Source organism: Amblyraja radiata, chromosome 26, assembly GCF_010909765.2.
Source record: "Amblyraja radiata isolate CabotCenter1 chromosome 26, sAmbRad1.1.pri, whole genome shotgun sequence".
Classification (NCBI taxonomy): domain Eukaryota; kingdom Metazoa; phylum Chordata; class Chondrichthyes; order Rajiformes; family Rajidae; genus Amblyraja; species Amblyraja radiata.
The window spans coordinates 10,415,472-10,429,055 of record NC_045981.1 but is presented as its reverse complement, the minus strand read 5'-3'; the positions used below and the strand labels follow the sequence as shown (position 1 = coordinate 10,429,055).

The 13,584-nt window shown below is 42.8% G+C and overlaps 1 protein-coding gene across 4 annotated transcripts in view; it reads right to left on the bottom strand.

Moving 5' to 3' along the window:
- LOC116987914 (alpha-N-acetylgalactosaminide alpha-2,6-sialyltransferase 2-like) overlaps positions 1–13,584 on the bottom strand; it is a 64,608-nt gene that overhangs the window by 18,881 nt on the left and 32,143 nt on the right. For all 4 annotated transcript variants that reach the window (XM_033044236.1, XM_033044234.1, XM_033044233.1 and 1 more), the window contains one exon: positions 9,772–10,021. In XM_033044236.1, the coding sequence (XP_032900127.1) occupies positions 9,772–10,021 (250 nt within the window). The remainder of the gene's footprint in view (positions 1–9,771; positions 10,022–13,584) is intronic.

Here is a 13,584-nt window from a genome sequence, read left to right as displayed (position 1 = left end):
AGAAGGCAGGAACCGCCATTCAATGTGATCATAGCTGATCATCCCCAATCAGTACCCCGTTCCTGCCTTCTCCCCATAGCCCCTGACTCCGCTATTTTTAAGAGCCCTATCTAGCTCTCTCTTGAAAGCATCCAGAGAACCTGCCTCCACCACCCTCTGAGGCAGAGAATTCCGCAGACTCACAACTCTCTGTGAGAAAAAGTGTTTCCTCGTCTCCGTTCTAAATGGCCTACCCCTTATTCTTAAACTGTGGCCCCTGGTTCTGGAGTCGGCGTGGAGTCAGTGGGCCGAATGGCCTGTTCCCATGCTGTACCTCTGTATTTAGCAATCGCACAGTTTATGGGAGATGAGGCACCAATGCTGTAAAACTACCCATAGTTGCAAAAGAACACACGCCTTCTGCTCCATGCTAGACTGCAAACGACAGCCGCAAGGCACGCCAATAAAAATGCCACAAGTTGGGGTTGGGAGTTACTGCTGTATATGAGGCAGGATAAGTAAATATACCAAAGCAGACCGGCTGCGGGAGGGAGTGTATGGCCTTGTCGGGGGAGGACACCACGGCTATGCTTGGCTAGGCCGACTCTACAACGTCGCCATGACAATGGGGGCCTTTATGGTCAGGTCAAGAACACTGCACTTGAAAATGATACCAAAACAGGCGACTCTGTATACTGCCCCAGGGCACTACTGTTACACTCTTGTATTGTATCTGCAATGGTTATCTCACTTGCATCTACGTGCTAATGTATAGTGATTAGGGTCGCCAACTTTCTCACTCCCAAATAAGGGACAAAAGATCAAAATACGGGGCAAATTCCCAACGGCAATTCGTTGACTGACTCGGCTGTGGCTGGGTGAATGATGAGTTGGCCCGCGTGCTGGACTGCACACAAAGCCCAGCCGGCGGGCCAGCTGAGGAGTTTTGAACCGCAGTCCGGTACCCCATCGAACTCATGAACCGATGATCGGCCATGAGAAGGAGGATAATAGTGCGGAGACGGAAGCCGGTTATGGAAACATCCTCGTAAAATAAAAGTTCTTTGATAAAAATCTTCTCCTCATTTTCAGAATTTCCCCAATCAGTACCCCGTCCCTGCCTTCTCCCCATAGCCCCTGACTCTGCTATTTTTAAGAGCCCTATCTAGCTCTCTCTTTTAAAAAAAAAAAAATTGTATTTGTTTATTTTATTAGAAGTTAATACAATACAAAACAATACAGTGGAACCTAATTTTAGGTGCCAACTATGTCATACCGTAATCCATTCTATGTACAACCTCTAGTTTTATGTTATGAGAAGGAAGTAAGCAAGACAAGAAAAAGAAAACAATAGAAAGGGGAAAGAGTGGAAAAATCGATGGTAGAGAGTAGAAAAATGTGAAGTGTGGATATAAAAAATAAAAATTAAAAAATAAAATAAAAAAGAAAAGGTGGAAAGTAGAATTAGAAGAGAAGGCCCCTTAAAAGAGAATTTTTCAAATCTATATTCGGAGATGTAGATCTATCCACGTCATGAACTGAAATCAGCAATCCTTATGGTACCGCTGCATCACATGATTCCAAAAAGTCGATGAAAGGAGACCAACTCCTTAAGAATTGGTCATATTTATCTATTAGTCGGAGTCTCATTTCTTCAAGGCGTGCTATGTCCATCATATTCCTAATCCACATTTTAACAGTTGGTATGGTTGTATTTTTCCAAAATTTAAGTATCAATTTCTTTCCAATTATTAACCCATAATTAAAAAAAACATTTTGGTCTTTATTTAAATTGGTATCTTCTCCTATTATTCCAAATATAATCCATTCCATTTTGGGTTCTATTCTTGACTTGAAGAGCTTTGTAAATATATCAAATATATCACTCCAAAATTTATTCAACTTTGTACATCCTACAAATGAATGTGTTATATTAGCGTTTTGAAACAAACATTTATCGCATCTGCGAGAGACGTTTGGATAAAATTTATTCAACCTCGTTTTTGAATAATATAGTCTATGTAATAATTTGAATTGAATTAAATTATGTCTTGTATTAATAGAACAGTTATGTGTATTCATCAAATACTTTTCCCATCTATCCTTCGAGATCTTTATCATTAGCTCATGTTCCCAATCTTCCCTTAGTGCTTCTGTTGAGGGTGATTCTCTATATAATATATTATTATAAAAGTATGATATTAATTTTTGTGAATCAGCCTTAATATTCATTGCTTCTTCTAAAGGGTCTAAAAATATAGTTTGAAATCTATGTGTATATTTCTTCATAAAGTCACATACCTGTATATATTTAAAATATTGATTATCCTTCAATTTAAATTTAAATTTTAATTGTTGAAATGATAACAGTTTGCCCAATTCATACATATCCCCTACTTTTCTAATCCCCAGTCTATCCCATTGTTGATATGTGTTGTCGATGAGAGAAGGTTTGAATGCGGGGTTGTTCAATAGTGGGGTTAGTACTGATAAATTATTTAATTTCAAGGATACTTTTATTTGTTTCCAAATTCTTATTATATTGTGAATAATTGGGTTCTTCTTATATATTATACTATTCAATTTTATCGGTGAGAGCAAGATCGTTCCTATATCGTGCGGATAGCACTCCTCTTTCTCCATTCTTATCCACTCCAACTGCTGAGTGGAACTATCCAGCCAGTACATTATGTTCTTAATATGCACTGCCCAGTAGTAATACATAAAGTTAGGTAATGATAAACCCCCAACTTCTTTAGATTTGCACAAATGCTTTTGTTGAATTCTATGTGTTCTGTAATCCCATATAAAATTAGTGATAGTGGAATCTAGTTTTTTGAAAAAATATTTTGGAATATATATTGGGATCGCTTGAAACAAATATATTAATGGTGGTAAGAAAGTCATTTTTATAGCGTTAATTCTACCTATCAATGAGAGCGGAAGTGTTTTCCAAAATTTAATCATATCATTCAGTTTATTTAATAGTGGTATAAAATTGGCACTAAATAATGATTTGTGTCTTCTCGTAATTTGAATACCCAGATACTTGAATTTTTCTGTTGCAATTTTGAAGGTGAATTTTAGTAAGTGTCTCGAATCCTGTGGTTTTAAAGACATAATTTCGCTTTTATTCCAATTTATTCTATATCCTGAAAAAGAGCCGAATTCCTCAATTAGTGTTAATAAGGTGGGTATACTCGTTTGTGTATTAGTAATATATAAAAGAATATCATCAGCATATAGTGAAATTTTATTCTTTGAATCCTTAGTGTTATATCCGTGAATATTCGGGTGATTTCTAATCCTTTCGGCCAACGGTTCTATCATAAGGGCAAATAGCAATGGTGATAAGGCACACCCTTGCCTATTACCCCTTGATAAGTAAAATTTTGGAGATAGCGTATTGTTAGTTAATATTCTTGCCGTAGGTCTATCGTAAAGTAGTTTAACCCATCTAATAAAATTCTCTCCCATATTGAATTTTTGGAGTACCTTGTATAAATACTGCCATTCTACTTGATCAAATGCCTTCTCTGCATCCAGCGTGACAACTGAAATATCTTCATTGTCCTCATTATGAGAGTACATTATATTGAAAAGCCTTCTCAAATTATTAAATGATTGTCTTTTGGGTATAAATCCCGTTTGATCCGTATTTATTAAATTGTTAATATAATTATTTAGCCTTCTAGCTAGAATCTTTGCTAAAATTTTCTGATCCGTATTTAGTAGTGAAATAGCTCTATAAGAACCCGGTTCATCTAAATCTTTATCTTTTTTTGGTATAAGTGTTATTGTTGCTTCTGCTAGGGTTTCTGGTAGTTTATTTTCGGTATAAGCCTGCGTGTATAAATTGAATAATCTTGGTATAATTGACTCCTGAAATCTTTTATAAAATTCATTACTAAAACCGTCTGGTCCTGGGGTCTTCCCATTTTTCAGTGAGTTTATTATTTGTTTTATTTCTTCACTAGTAATCCGTGCTCCTAATTGCTCTTGTTCTAAACTATCCAATTTTGGGAGCTTGCAATTATCTAAAAAATTTGTGATTTTACTTACATCTGTATTTATTTTAGATGTATATAAATTGTGATAAAATTGGGCAAACCTCTTATTAATATCCTTAGGCAGTGTTAAAAACTCACCCTTATCCGATTTAATTTTAGTAATAGTTTTTTCCTTTTCTCGTTGCTTCAGTTGCCTCGCAAGTAGTTTTTGTGGCTTATCCCCAAATTCGAAGTGTGCTTGTTTTGTAATTTGGAATAATCTTATTACTCTAGCTGATAGTATTCTATTGACTTTATATTTCAATAAAGTTATCTTATTATGTTTATTTATGGTTGGGTCAGTTGCATTGTCCAGTTCTAGTAGTTTTATTTTCTGTTCTATCCGCTGAAGTTCTCTTTTATTTTCCTTATTTTGAAAACTTTGGTAAGAAATTATGACGCTGCGAATATATGCCTCGAAGGTTTCCCATAATAGCGGTGCAGAAATACCCGGCGCGTCATTTATTTCGAAAAAAAGTTTTATTTGTTCTTTTATATACTCATAACCCTGCGGGTTATTTAATATGTGTACATTGAATCTCCAAAAAGGTTTTATACTCGGCATTCCCTCAATTTTAAGTATAAAAGTCAATGGTGAATGATCAGAAATAATACTATTATGATATGATGGTTTATTCGTATACGGGATTAATTTTGTGTCCAATAAAAAATAGTCAATTCGCGAATAAGTTTTGTGAACTGATGAATAAAATGAGTATTCCCTACCGCTTGGATTTGCTATTCTCCAAATATCAGCTATGTTATTATTTTTTATATAAGTATTTAAAAATTCACAGGTCTTAGTTTTAACAAGACGCTTCCCTAGCTTTATTGATTTATCTAAGTATGGATCTATAACACAGTTAAAATCTCCCCCCATTATTATATTTTAATAATTATGCTCTGCGATTAAATCTATTATTTTCCTAAAAAATTGTGGGTTATCAAAATTAGGCGTGTAAATATTTATCATAGTTAATGGTGTATTGTAAATTTCTCCCGTGACTATAACATATCTTCCCTCTTTATCAGATATAGATTTCTTTAATTTAAAAGGTATACCCTTCCGAATTATAATAGCCGTGCCTCTTGCTTTAGAGGTGAATGAGGAGTAATAGGTTTGACCTATCCAATTTGCACTTAATCTGATCTGAGTTTGTTGTTTCAGATGTGTCTCTTGTAGGAAAGCAATATCCATATTTAATGATTTTAATTGTGCCAGAATTTTACCCCTCTTAATTGGCTCATTCGCACCTCTGATGTTCCAACTACAGAAGGTGAGACCTCCGATATTTATTCGACTATTATCTTGCATTGGCTATTATTACCAGACTGTATGATTCATGTGATGCAGCCAAGTACCTCGGAATCCCGAATCCAGAGTTATCCTTCATAATTTCTACAGTAGTTCTACATCTCCTGACACTATTAAACATAATTAAGGGAAAGAGAAAAACATAAAATAAAGTGTACATAAAAATTGTTAAGTCATACAACACATAATTGTGAATAAACAAAAAAAGTGAATGTAATTTATCAAAAAAGCGATAAATTACAAAAAAGCCACCTAAGGTAGCTAGATTTGTTTTTAAATTGACCTCCGTCGATGAGATTATGCACTGGGCCTTATCCCCCTATTAGAATTTGACCCAACGTTAGTCGGTTCCCTCTAATTGTTACCAAAATTATCATATCAGGTCAATTAATAGAATAAAATAAAAGGGAAGGTAGAAGATTTGGATTAAAATTAAAGAAATTATGGGTTAAAGTACCTCGTCAATAATGACTTTTCATTTACCTGTATGTTAATTAATTCATAATTAGTATTTAGTATTTAAAATTTTAATTTATTAACACAAACTGTTCCCCCGCAACGTTGATTACACTGCGGGTCGGGTCGGGTCCGGTTACGGAAATGGATGAAAAAAAGGCCCACGTTCCGCTCCGTTGCATACTACACGTCAGCCCATTGCATTTAGCAGGAGTGGTCTATCTTGCTTGCTATAGGATCTTTGGTTTAGTTTAGAGACACAGCACTATCTCACACACTAGGAACAATTAAAGTGGGCGGTTTTGAAGAGATGGCCACCTGGACAACCCAAGTCTACACCCTCTCACAGCATGGAATCTGCATCCCTCCCCCACCCGCCACTGTAACGCAACACCTTTGTATTCTTGTGTTCAAGAAAGAACTGCAGATGCTGGAAAATCTAAGGTACACAAAAATGCTGGAGAAACTGAGCGGGTGCAGCAGCATCTATGGAGCGAAGGAAATAGGTGACGTTTCGGGCTGAAACCCTTCTTCAGACTGATAGGGGGTGGGGGGGGTGAGAAGGAAGGAAAAAGGGAGAGGGAGGGGCCCGAGGGCGGGGGGATGGGAGGAGACAGCTCGAGGGTTAAGGAAGGGGAGGAGACAGCAAGGGCTAGCAAAATTGGGAGAATTCAATGTTCATGCCCACCGAACGCAGGCTACCCAGGCGGAATATGAGGTGCTGTTCCTCCAATTTCCGGTGTTGCTCACTCTGGCAATGGAGGAGACCCAGGACAGAGAGGTCAGATTGGGAATGGGAGGGGGAGTTAAAGTGCTGAGCCACCGGGAGTTCAGGTAGGTTCTTGCGGACTGAGCGGAGGTGTTCGGCGAAACGATCGCCCAACCTCCGCTTAGTCTCACCGATGTAAATCAGCTGGCATCTAGAGCAGCGGATGCAATAGATGAGGTTGGAGGAGGTGCAGGTGAACCTTTGTAGCACCTGGAACGACTGCTTGGGTCCTTGAATGGAGTCGAGGGGGGAGGTAAAGGGACAGGTGTTGCATTTCTTGCAGTTGCAATTAATTAAGTGCCCGGGGAGGGGGTGGTACGGGAGGGAAGGGAAGAATTGTCAAGGGACCTTTGTATTCTTGCTTGACCTTTGTATTCTTGCTTTTCCAGTTCTGAAGAAGGGTCGGATAAAAAACACAGAACGATTCACACATCACAGGAACTATCGAGAGCCTCCAGCACAGTCACAGTCGTGCTGCACCCAAAGACAACATGCCCAACTTAGTCCACCCTGTCCCTGGTATTTACCCCAGCAGGTCACATTTTTCCTGCATTTGGCCCATATTCATTTACACTTCGCTTCTCCAGAGACTTGCGTAACTTTTATTTTTAAACATTGCAATAGTATTCACCTCTACCAAGTTTTCTGCAGGACATTCGACGCACCCACAATAGAGTGAGTTATCAATTCTCTGCCTCAGGGGCCAGTTCTCTGGAAACTTTCAAGAGCTAGATAGGGCTCTTGAAGATAGCGGAGTCAGGGGATATGGGGAGAAGGCAGGAACCGCCATTCAATGTGATCATGGCTGATCATCCCCAATCAGTACCCCGTTCCTGCCTTCTCCCCATAGCCCCTGACTCCGCTATTTTTAAGAGCCCTATCTAGCTCTCTCTTGAAAGCATCCAGAGAACCTGCCTCCACCGCCCTCTGAGGCAGAGAATTCCGCAGACTCACAACTCTCTGTGAGAAAAAGTGTTTCCTCGTCTCCGTTCTAAATGGCCTACCCCTTATTCTTAAACTGTGGCCCCTGGTTCTGGAGTCGGCGTGGAGTCAGTGGGCCGAATGGCCTGTTCCCATGCTGTACCTCTGTATTTAGCAATCGCACAGTTTATGGGAGATGAGGCACCAATGCTGTAAAACTACCCATAGTTGCAAAAGAACGCACGCCTTCTGCTCCATGCTAGACTGCAAACGACAGCCGCAAGGCACGCCAATAAAAATGCCACAAGTTGGGGTTGGGAGTTACTGCTGTACATGAGGCAGGATAAGTAAATATACCAAAGCAGACCGGCTGCGGGAGGGAGTGTATGGCCTTGTCGGGGGAGGACGCCACGGCTATGCTTGGCCAGGCCGACCCTGCAACGTCGCCATGACAATGGGGGCCTTTATGGTCAGGTCAAGAACACTGCACTTGAAAATGATACCAAAACCGGCGACTCTGTATACTGCCTCAGGGCACTACTGTTATACTCTTGTATTGTATCTGCAATGGTTATCTCACTTGCATCTACGTGCTAATGTATAGTGATTAGGGTCGCCAACTTTCTCACTCCCAAATAAGGGACAAAAGATCAAAATACGGGACAAATTCCCAACGGCAATTCGTTGACTGACTCGGCTGTGGCTGGGTGAATGATGAGTTGGCCCGGGTGCTGGACTGCACACAAAGTCCAGCCGGCGGGCCAGCTGAGGAGTTTTGGACCACAGTCCAGCACCCCATCCAACTCATGAACCGATGATCGGCCATGAGAAGGAGGGGTGGTGGTGTTGGCGGTCAGCTGGCCGGGCTGCTGACCGACAGGGCCACGGGCGAGGGGCTGCTGCTGCACTCCATGGGCTGCACTACATCGGGACGGGTGAGGCGGGGCGGGACGCTGCGCTCCGACCTGACAGTCCCCTCGACCCGAGTTGTAGCAGTCAAATATCTATTGAGACAAACATGGGCAAGAATGATTAGTGTATATAATCATAATAGATCGGGTAAATGCGCAGGGTCTCTTGCCCAGAGTAGGTGAATCAAGGACCAGTGGACATAAGTCCAAGGTGAAGGGGAAAAGGTTTAATAGGAACCTGAGTGGTAACTTTTTCCACACAAAGGGTGGTGGGTGTATGGACCAAGCTGCCAGAGGAGGTATTTGAGGCTGGGACTATCCCAATGTTTAAGAACCGGTTGAAAAGGGTTTTCGGCCCAAAACGTTGCCTATTTCCTTCGCTCCATAGATGCTGCCGCACCCGCTGAGTTTCTCCAGCAATTTTGGCTACCTTCGATTTTCCAGCATCTACAGTTCCTTCTTGAACATGAAACGGTTAGACTGGTTCATGGGTAGGACAGGTTTGGAGGGATATGGACAAAGCGCAGGCAGGTGGGACTAGTGCAGCTGGGACATGTTGGCCAGTGAAGGCGAATTGGGCCGAAGGGCCCGTTCCCACGCTGTGATGCTAGTTGGACATCTCTGGAGAAAAGCAGTAGGTGCAGGGCCGGATTTACCTATAAGATAGACAAGCTTAAGTTTAGGGCCTCGAGGTCTAGGGGGGCCTCGCAGAGCCGGATTTACCACTAGGCTTCATAGGCTGAAGCTTAGGGCCTCGAGGTCTAGGGGGCCTCCGGCCAAGGCAGGACACCTACCGTTCAACTCTGGGCGGGCCCCCCCTCTCCATCTCCATCTCCCCCCGCTATCCGTGTCCGGGCCGCCGGGCCCCGCTCGCTCCTCACTCCGCCTTGCACATGCGCATTGCTGCGGCCTGCACGTCCTCCCCACTGGACATGCGCACAGCCACGGGCAGCACATCATCGGCCGCCATGCGCATGCGCACTGCCACGGCAACTGGTCGGCGCTGGGCACTTTCTCCCTCGCTTTGAATTGCGGGAGATTTGGCCGCCATGGCCTCGCCGCCAGCGCTGAAAACCAACAGGGAGGGGGCCTCACAAGTGGAACAGCTTAGGGCCTCTCTTTATCTAAATCCGGCCCAGAATAGGTGACATTTCGGTTCGAGACCCTTCTTCAGACCCGAAACATCACCTATTCCTTTCCCCCCAGGGATGCTGCCTGACCCACTGAGCGACTCTAGCTTACCTCTGGTCTAAACCAGTGTCTGCAGTTCCTTCCTACACAATCTTTACACTTTCTTCTTCCAGTTCCTGGTGTCCAAATCCAGCCTCATTCAGGGCCGACACAGCAAAACCAGCACAACTCGAAACTTACTGTTTGAAGGTAGGGGATATCGGTTGGATACCAATCTCCGAGGTACGAAGGCGTGGTGGTGCTTTTCCGATTTGTAGGTTTTGACGTGGTATGCGTGCCGGAGATATTTTTCATTGCATTCCCTCTATCCCCCGTTTCCTTGTTTTTAAAGCTGTACCAAAAGTTCACCTCAACGCTGGGTTCATCCGACTTCTCAAAAGCGTTCAGCTTCTTGTCTGTAACATTAAGTAACTTCACCTCCCGCAGTTTACTGTGAGGAGAGAACACAGGGGATAAATAAGTGCACAGAGTTGTGTTCCTCCTGCTACGCATTCACCAGAGAGAGCACACCATCTATCCATAGACAGACACATAGAAACATAGAAACATAGAAATTAGGTGCAGGAGTAGGCCATTCAGCCCTTCGAGCCTGCACCGCCATTCAATATGATCATGGCCGATCATCCAACTCAGTATCCCGTACCTGCCTTCTCTCCATACCCTCTGATCCCCTTAGCCACAAGGGCCACATCTAACTCCCTCTTAAATATAGCCAATGAACTGGCCTCGACTACCCTCTGTGGCAGGGAGTTCCAGAGATTCACCACTCTCTGTGTGAAAAAAGTTCTTCTCATCTCGGTTTTAAAGGATTTCCCCCTTATCCTTAAGCTGTGACCCCTTGTCCTGGACTTCCCCAACATCGGGAGCAATCTTCCTGCATCTAGCCTGTCCAACCCCTTAAGAATTTTGTAAATTTCTATAAGATCCCCTCTCAATCTCCTAAATTCTAGAGAGTATAAACCAAGTCTATCCAGTCTTTCTTCATAAGACAGTCCTGACATCCCAGGAATCAGTCTGGTGAACCTTCTCTGCACTCCCTCTATGGCAATAATGTCCTTCCTCAGATTTGGAGACCAAAACTGTACGCAATACTCCAGGTGTGGTCTCACCAAGACCCTGTACAACTGCAGTAGAACCTCCCTGCTCCTATACTCAAATCCTTTTGCTATGAAAGCTAACATACCATTCGCTTTCTTCACTGCCTGCTGCACCTGCATGCCCACTTTCAATGACTGGTGTACCATGACACCCAGGTCTCGCTGCATCTCCCCTTTTCCTAGTCGGCCACCATTTAGATAATAGTCTGCTTTCCTGTTTTTGCCACCAAAATGGATAACCTCACATTTATCCACATTATACTGCATCTGCCAAACATTTGCCCACTCACCCAGCCTATCCAAGTCACCTTGCAGTCTCCTAGCATCCTCCTCACAGCTAACACTGCCCCCCAGCTTAGTGTCATCCGCAAACTTGGAGATATTGCCTTCAATTCCCTCATCCAGATCATTAATATATATTGTAAATAGCTGGGGTCCCAGCACTGAGCCTTGCGGTACCCCACTAGTCACTGCCTGCCATTGTGAAAAGGACCCGTTTACTCCTACTCTTTGCTTCCTGTTTGCCAGCCAGTTCTCTATCCACATCAATACTGAACCCCCAATGCCGTGTGCTTTAAGTTTGTAAACTAATCTCTTATGTGGGACCTTGTCGAAAGCCTTCTGGAAGTCCAGATACACCACATCCACTGGTTCTCCCCTATCCACGCTACTAGTTACATCCTCGAAAAATTCTATAAGATTCGTCAGACATGATTTACCTTTTGTAAATCCATGCTAACTTTGTCCAATGATTTCACCACTTTCCAAATGTGCTGCTATCCCATCTTTAATAACTGACTCTAGCAATTTCCCCACTACCGATGTTAGACTAACTGGTCTGTAATTCCCCGTTTTCTCTCTCCCTCCCTTCTTAAAAAGTGGGGTTACATTTGCTACCCGCCAATCCTCAGGAACTACTCCAGAATCTAAAGAGTTTTGAAAGATTATTACTAATGCATCCACTATTTCTGGAGCTACTTCCTTAAGTACTCTGGGATGCAGCCTATCTGGCCCTGGGGATTTATCGGCCTTTAATCCATTCAATTTACCCAACACCACTTCCCGGCTAACCTAGATTTCACTCAATTCCTCCAACTCCTTTGACCCGCGGTCCCCTGCTATTTCCGGCAGATTATTTATGTCTTCCTTAGTGAAGACGGAACCAAAGTAGTTATTCAATTGGTCCGCCATATCCTTGTTCCCCATGATCAACTCACCTGTTTCTGACTGCAAGGGACCTACATTTGTTTTAACTAATCTCTTTCTTTTCACACATCTATAAAAACTTTTGCAGTCAGTTTTTATGTTCCCCGCCAGTTTTCTTTCATAATCTATTTTTCCTTTCCTAATTAAGCCCTTTGTCCTCCTCTGCTGGTCTCTGAATTTCTCCCAGTCCTCCGGTATGCTGCTTTTTCTGGCTAATTTGTACGCATCATCCTTCGCTTTGATACTATCCCTGATTTCCCTTGTTATCCACGGATGCACTACCTTCCCTGATTTATTCTTTTGCCAAACTGGGATGAACAATTTTTGTAGTTCATCCATGCAGTCTTTAAATGTCTTCCATTGCATATCCACCGTCAACCCTTTTAGAATTAATTGCCAGTCAATCTTGGCCAATTCACGTCTCATACCCTCAAAGTTACCTTTCTTTACGTTCAGAACCATTGTTTCTGAATTAACAATGTCACTCTCCATCCTAATGAAGAACTCAACCATATTATGGTCACTCTTGCCCAAGGGGGCACGTACAACAAGACTGCTAACTAACCCTTCCTCATTACTCAATACCCAGTCTAAAATAGCCTGCTCTCTCGTTGGTTCCTCTACATGTTGATTTAGATAACTATCCCGCATACATTCCAAAAAATCCTCTTCCTCAGCACCCCTGCCAATTTGATTCACCCAATCTATATGTAGATTGAAGTCACCCATTATAACGGTTTTACCTTTGTCGCACGCATTTCTAATTTCCTGTTTGATACCATCTCCAACTTCACTACTACTGTTAAGTGGCCTCTACACAACACCCACCAGCGTTTTCTGCCCCTTAGTGTTTCGCAGCTCTACCCATGCCGATTCCACATCCTGCAAACTAATGTCCTTCCTTTCCATTGCGTTAATCTCCTCTCCAATCAGCAACGCTACCCCACCTCCTTTTCCTTTCTCTCTATCCCTCCTGAATATTGAATATCCCTGGATGTTCAGCTCCCAGCCTTGGTCACCCTGGAGCCATGTCTCCGTGATCCCAACTATATCATAGTCATTAATAGCTATCTGCACATTCAACTCATCCACCTTATTACGAATGCTCCTTGCATTGAGACACAAAGCCTTCAGGCTTGTTTTTACAACACTCTTACCCCTTATACAATTTTGTTGAAAAGTGGCCCTTTTTGATTTTTGCCCTGGATTTTCCGGCCTGCCACTTTTACTTTTCACCTTGCTACCTATTGCTTCTACCCTCATTTTACACCCCTCTGTCTCTACGCTCACACATTTAAGAAACCCTTTCCCTTTAACTCCATCCTCCACTAGCCCATTCGACACCCCACCCCCCTTATTCAGTTTAAAACCACCCGTGTAGCAGTGGCAAAGCTGCCTGCCAGAATGCTGGTCCCACACCTGTTAAGATGCAATCCGTCCCTTTTGTACAGTTCCCCCTTACCCCAAAACAGATCCCAGTGATCTAAGAATCTAAATCCCTGCCCCGTGCACCAGTTCCTCAGCCACACGTTCAGGTCCCGTATCTCCCTGTTCCTGCTCTCGCCAGCACGAGGAACTGGAAGCAAACCGGAGATAACAACCCTGGAGGTCCTGCTTTTCAGCATTTTTCCGAGCTCTCTAAAGTCACGCTGCAGAATATTCATCCCCTTCTTTCCGACATCGTTTGTGC